This window comes from Mytilus californianus, unplaced genomic scaffold (genome assembly GCF_021869535.1).
Source record: "Mytilus californianus isolate M0D057914Y unplaced genomic scaffold, xbMytCali1.0.p SCAF_3, whole genome shotgun sequence".
NCBI classification, from domain to species: Eukaryota; Metazoa; Mollusca; class Bivalvia; order Mytilida; family Mytilidae; genus Mytilus; species Mytilus californianus.
In genome coordinates, this window is record NW_026262679.1 from 64,283,318 (window position 1) to 64,290,642 (window position 7,325).

At 31.2% G+C, this 7,325-nt stretch overlaps 1 protein-coding gene across 3 annotated transcripts in view; it reads right to left on the reverse strand.

Annotated features, from left to right (window-relative positions):
• LOC127733121 (zinc finger protein 474-like) overlaps positions 1–7,325 on the reverse strand; it is a 70,350-nt gene that overhangs the window by 21,593 nt on the left and 41,432 nt on the right. For all 3 annotated transcript variants that reach the window (XM_052242428.1, XM_052242427.1, XM_052242429.1), the window contains exon 5: positions 5,417–5,597. In XM_052242428.1, the coding sequence (XP_052098388.1) occupies positions 5,417–5,597 (181 nt within the window). The remainder of the gene's footprint in view (positions 1–5,416; positions 5,598–7,325) is intronic.

The window sequence follows — 7,325 nt, forward strand, 5'->3', positions numbered from 1 at the left end:
CGAAGTTCAATCTTTTTGGTCGTAATGAATTTTCTTAGTGTATGTTAAAGGCAATTCATAACACCAAACATAAATATTTGTTACGAAATAGTTAAAAAAATATTGCCAGTTATATTTAGGTGATGCTTACCTTTTGGCGGACTGTATATATTCACAAAACCTTTGTACAGTTACAAAATGATATTAACCACACAAGCTTATTTGTGAATTATGAAAAAAGACGATGGTCATATGTTTCAAGTTTTGGATTGTTTGAGATTGATATACCTGTTCATAAACTTGAAAATCTCTGGTTTAAAGTTCATTTACTTAGTCTTTTGCTACAGCTAGGTAACTTGCATCCATTGTTGGCTCTAGCTATCATTTCTATGATATTTGCATATAGTCCTATTTGTCAGATTTTTACTCGACAATTGTCTATGCTTATTGCCATGAAAACTTTTCGGGACAAAAAAATTACGCTTCCATCTGAAGCTATATATAGCTTCACTTTTGGTATCATAATATTGATATTTTATCACCTAGAGTTATTTCCCCTTTCTTTAGACTACCTGCCTGTATTATTTACACTGATGCAAACAAAATTTTATTCTTTATTTTGGATACCAGGTACTAGCAGGGTTGATGCTTTTCCTCACTATTTAATACATTAGTATAGCTGGATAGTTCCACCTATAAATTTGTTCAATAGGACGGTTAAACATTTAATTTTTTTTAGAGCTAAAGGTGTACTTGTTGTGTCTAATTGGATATCGGCCACTTTTTTGGCCTTTGATCGTTGATTTGAGTGGACAATTTATAACTTTAATTGTAGACTATGTAGAATACAAATATCCCACTAACTTTTTAACAGCTGGTTCAGATAGATGTATCATTTTTGCTACCCAGACTTTTGAATGAAGCATCTTAGTGTTATGTTTTGAGACTAATCATGATTGAGTATTTTTCATGGAATTCTGCACCTCTATTTTGGTTATGATAAATAATTAGAAAGGACTGTACTCTTATATTGTTAAAAAGTATTAATGCATGTTTATTGATACCGGTTATAACTGTTTATTTGTGGAGAACCTGTACTTCTTATTATGAGAGGTTTACGGCCGTTTACGCACTTTACATGCTATAAATCTAAAAATTCAATTTCTTAATTATGATCAGACATTTGTTTTGAGCAATAGTTTGATTATTTTTTTACATATTTTTGCACATGCATGGACATTTTTATATCTATAATTATCTATGGTTATTTTTCTCCTTCATATACTTGTATTATTTATTAGTCTGATATTTTTTACAGATGCTACATGCTTAGCCAGCCACTGGAAGAACTAGAGAACTACAAATCTCATACTACTTTGGCAAGATCTGTACGCATCTACCTTTCATCGATCGACAGAAACCAACAAAATATATGACTTTGTGGATATGGTGTGTTCAGAGCAATTTGTCATTTTTGGTGGCATCCGTGTCTTCTGTTGCTTTGTTTTTGGAAGTCTGATACAGCAAGACAAAAATGAATGGTGAGCATACCTTTGAAAAAAAAAGGAACCAATTACCAGTAATAGAGATCTTTATATTTTTGCGCACTTGTGTCATGTGTTTTCCTGTGTTTTCTGTTTTTTTTTTTTGAAAAAGTGAACAAACTTATATGATCTAATATTAGGATGTCTGATTTGGATTTTCAGTTAAAATTTTTGGACGTCAAAATTCCTAAAAGTAAACCTGATTGATACATCTGGAGAGGCAAATGAGAGCTGAAAGATACCAAAGTGACATTCAAAGTACAATTCAGGTATTATTGCAAAAACTCAAAATGGACTTCTGGTTAAGAAAATATACATTGCATCAGCAGGTCTCAGACAAATTTCTCTTTACTGCCATAAACTTTATAAGATTTTTTGGTGAGAACAAAGCTATTAATAAGTCAAAACCTCTTTCTTACACCAGATGTAGGGAAATTTTTCTGTCAGCACTTAAAGATATTATGTTTAGATAGATAATTGTTATGCTCTTCACAGCCTTACACAGTGGGAGAGTTTTGGCAGCTATTAATAATAAGGTTCCTCACCGCCTACTTAAATTACACAGGCCTTGGGCAACAAACAGATCTAAAGCTAAGGACAGGTATATCAAGAATAGCATTGAACAGAAACCTTTAGTATTTTTTAATATGGGTTTGCAATTCTTTCTTTCTTAAAGACCCCCTTTGCAATGCGATCTTTGTAACAAACTTACAACCCACTGAATTTTTTGTTGTTTATATCAGACTATATTTATTTTAGCATAAATGAAATGAGTTAGAAAATAAATCTATTTCTTTATGTTCTATTATTCTATTTAGGGGTTTCCCCTACATGGTATTTTCCCAGGAAATATTTTGCACAGGTGGTTTCAGTTGGGTGTATATAAGGAATTTGTAGAGGTCTGTTCAATTAATGTGACATTGGTTACAAAGTTGAAAAGGGCATGTTGTCAATATTCAAGTTGTTTTACATTTTTCCTCCCTCCAACATCCCCCCATCCCCCCTCTTTCTAGTAGTAACTTCATACTTTTGATACTTATGTGTTTGAGAATAAAATTTGTAAAGGGTTCTGCGGAAACCTGTGTCTCACCTGCAATTACTGCTGTCAGTGTAAAAGCGTAATGTTGTCATTTCAGTTGCTATCGTCATCAGCAATTTTTCATTATTACCAAATCGACTAAACAGCAATTTTTTTTATTTAAAAGTAAAGAAGTTCAAAGACATAAACAATTTATTACTTTAGAAAAGAGGTGAAAGCATTGACTAAACAGATTGGTTGTATGTTATTTTAAAGAATCAACTTTTTTTTAAGTATTTCTTTCAATACCAGTACTTGTCACTCGAGAGCATACAATTGTACATTAAAACATTCTAATTTTGGGCAAAAGAAGTTTTGTTACTTCATAAGGATATGCTGAAAATTGCCTTTAGTTAATAATTCATCCATTTATTGTATTAAAAACGTCATTCCTTTCCAAATTGCTTGTCAAACATTGATTGTTTTTAAACAATTTTTTCTGTCTGCCATTGAAATTTTTGTACGAACTATGGATTGGAGGTGATATTCAACATCAACTTTGACTGAAATCTGTTTTCTTATGATAATAACTACAGAAGCACGAATGGCACTGCTGACAGAAGAATAATGATCCTAAAAGTGAAAATAACCCATACCACAGGCATTAACAGAATTTTGGTTAGATCTCCTTGCTAAATGTATATATTTCTATGTAAATGCAATGTTTCAATTTATTGATTAAAGAGAAACAATGTATTTTATAAACATGATAAACAAAACAGTTTTTTGATTTAATTTCAATTGATATATGATACTTTCTTTTCCTTTTTGATATAAAAAAAAGTTCTATTTAGTGCTAGATATTTAGTTGGTAGTTTCTGACAAGAGGAAAAAACATAATTGTGTAACTACATATGATTATTAAAGAAATAAACTGAGGCAACTATTACTTTAATTGTATCTGTGACTGCCATACTAATGAGATTAGAATCTTGTAGGTTTTTCCTTTCTCGGCTCAAAGTAATCCTTGAATTTAGCTTTCAGTACATAAATTTTCCCTTTATCATCCAGAGCAATTTCAAAAGTAAAGTAAACACTTTGTGCTTCAGAGCCTGCGAAATGCAGAAAAGTAGGCACTTGCACCTTCTCTGACCTTTCTCCGATTCCTGTAGCGGTTAGATAAAGTTCAAATGATTGAATCCAGCCTTTATAGTTTTCGGCTAAATTCCCATCCAAATTTAGTGTTTCTGCAGACTTTAGTTGCTCCATTATTCAAGTTTTACATCTGCAACCATGTGGTGTACGTCAATAAGATAACAATGGCTGACTAACAATGCTTGGATATCTAAGGGGCGTAACTCTAAATACATAATGCATTTAGAAAGATAAAAAACAATACATTTTTACATGACACCTATTGCCTTTGGTTTCATTTACGGACGAAAAATATGTCTTACTACAGGATAATGGCGCCTTAAATTGACTTAAGCAACAGCAAGATAATAGATACACCAAGACTTAGACAATATGTCAAAGATTAAGGATTAATCATGTAGTAGCTAAGTGTGCTGATTTGATCCGGTGAACGAACTGTGAGTTCCTGCGAAGGAAGTTAGAATTTATTTGAAAAATACCTATATGGTCTAAATACTCATATAGTCCGGCCATTTAATATGGTCCTAAGAGTATGGTCCAAATACTCATATGGTCCAGATCTAGAACATATACACATGTTATTTGACATAGACAAGCAGTAATAAAGCTGTCACTGAATTATGTCAGTCAAAAGTTTAAAAGTTTAGTCAATTAAGATTGTATGAAAAAGAAGGAGTTTCAAATCAAAAGTCAGCCTTTGATCTGAATTGATTGTTAATCATAATGTCAAATGTCAATCTTAGTTGTATTGTATCAGTTGGCTTACTTAATAAAAACTAGAGAAAACTGACATGTCAACAAGGGCACCGCTAGCACTTTTTTAGACTGATGCATACAAAGAAAATGTTCGCAAGTTGTCAATTTTCATAAATTTTGACACAAGCAATTAGTTCAGGATGTGTTCCCGATTAATATTGGTTTTGTTAAAATCCATGCACTATGTTTTTTGGTTTGCATTTTCATAAATGTTCGACAACCAATAGTTCTGACAAAGAGAATCATTTCATAATAGCAAATTATATCTTTTTCATTTATTTCCTAGCAAAAATCCTCAGAATTTATCATTTTTTAACACAATTTTGACTAGAGGAAACAATTTGGAATGCATATTATGCCTATATCATATATCAAATTTTTGATGACATCATAAAAGAAGATGCTTCTTAAAATTTGTGATTTTTTTAAAAAGAGTAAGTTTTTTCCATTTTTTTCATTTGTCAATCACAGTTATTTTTTCTAAATTAATGAGCCGAATTTCACAAAAATATTATATGCACATATTATACACAACAACTGTGCAAAATTTCAGTGGCCTCCTATCTTTACTTTTGGAGATTTTGCGATTACAAAAATTGTTGACAGACAAACAGACAGACATCCGAACAGACAGACAGATGGACAAAGTGAAAACTATAGGGCTCCCACATCCTTGATGTGCAGCCCTAATGAACAAACTTGCAATCAAATTGACAAAACTAATAACATACTTACTTGAGGATATGAGCTCTAAGATAAAATCTGAATTTGTCAAAGTTCTTTTGTGAATATATTAGTAGACATGGAAGGTATTTCAGTAACTATATCTTAGTGTGAATAGAGTTAGCACTGGAGGTGGCTACATCTTAGTTTGTGAGAATCAAATGTACAGTAATAAATTTGTTCTCAAATGCATTTATTCTCATACTTGATAGAGGTGAGCTTAGGGGTTGAATCAAATTACCTCCTACGTGTCGAATCTCAGGTTTTCTAGGCGCTGGTCTTTGTTGGTTCTTTGGTAGTTTATTGTTCTCTATTTTCCACTTTTCTAGACACTGGGGTTCATGAATACTTATGGACTTGGAACCAAATTCACGACCACATAAATAACAAACAACTGTTGGTGGTCTTCTTATCACAGGTGTCTGTAAAAATATTTTTTTCCAATTAGAAGACTTGATTAATAATACAAAGATATTTTTGGACGCTTTGCAACAAATCAGAATTCATTATTTTAAAAGAACTTAATTGGGATACATGAATATGTGATGGTAATTGCACTTCATATGTTTTGGAAATGTAATTAATTTTCTTCAAATCAAGATGTTTAATGCAAATTATTTTCAAATAAATTGAAGTACAATCTGTGCATTCCTAAAGGGGTACACTACAATCCTTTTGTGCTAGGGGTGAGTACCTGAAACATCCAGTACCCCAACCTTTATCAAAAGAATCGATATTTTAATTAATAAATATTATATTAAGACAGAGAAGTATAGATTCCACCACTGCAACAAGTGTGTTACAATATTTCTCCTCTCGAGACAGTTAAATTTTAATATTTAAAACGTGAGGCTTGCCGAGCTTTTTAAATACTTAAAATTTAACTGTTGAGAGTGGAGTAATATCGTAATACACGAGTTATAGTGGTAGAATCTGTTTCTCTAATGATTTTTATCCTTCCTTTTCAAAGATTTGCAGAAAATTGTGTTCTTTATTTATGTGACGTCATCAGTGATATACAATAAAAGCAGGGTTTAAGAACATTTGTTGTTCGACCTGTTAGTCAAATGCGTTTTATTAAAATATACTTTTTCACTTTTTTGGTCTTTTGAAAAATGTTGTTTGTGCTGTATTTAGACCCCTCTACCAAGAAATTTGTTTTGCATGCACACGTATAAAAATTGCGTTTTTTATCCAACGCAATCATAGGTTTGAACGTTGTTTTCAATTTAGACTTGTTTATAAAAATTATTATATATCCAAGCATTAGAACATTAATAATCATTTTCCTTTTAATTTGCAGAGACTTTGAACTTTTAATTAGAATGAACAAAATCTCTTAATTTTCAAATATATGTTCAAGATTTATTAAAAGGTCAAATGATTTCTTGTATCTTCATAAAGTGTTATTGATTCTGGCACAGATAATCATTATCGTGGACATCATCATCAAAACCTAAGTCATAATCATAGAATAATATTATTTTCTTTTTTTTATTTATAGTTCTGTATCCTTGGGGGACTTTTGTATGTTAAGGACACATATAATAACGAATAAGATAGTTTTTGTTCTAATATTTTGCACTCAATAAAAATAAGGTCTGCTACCCGCATTGACAAGAAATGAGAGAAAGAGCGTTAATATCATGCCAGATACGGAATAACCCTTTCCGATTCCGGAATGATACAGATACCAGACTGTGAACTAGCAACCCTTATTTATTAACGAAAATTATGTATACAACAATAGGTTAATTTATTTAATATACAATAAATTTGTTCCTTTTACATGTATGCTCATAATATCATTATTATACAAATGTGTATATATATATATAATTCTATTGTATTATAGAGAAAGACTACATAGGTATGATTTACTAGTGTCTCATCTATTTAGCTTAGATTAAGCAAATAAAATATGTTTAAACTAAACTATAAAATCATATGGATTACGTTTCACAGCAGAGAGCTTGCCTATGAGTATAGGAGGTTGTGTGTTTTATTCCCATCAAGGTTAAATAAAATCGGAAACTGATCTTTTCTGCTTCTCTGTTTCTCTGCTGAGTATGCAAAATTATGGATAAAGGCTGGACGGCTATGAATCAGAACAATCAGTTTTATTTAGTATCAATAGAATGACACAAGTT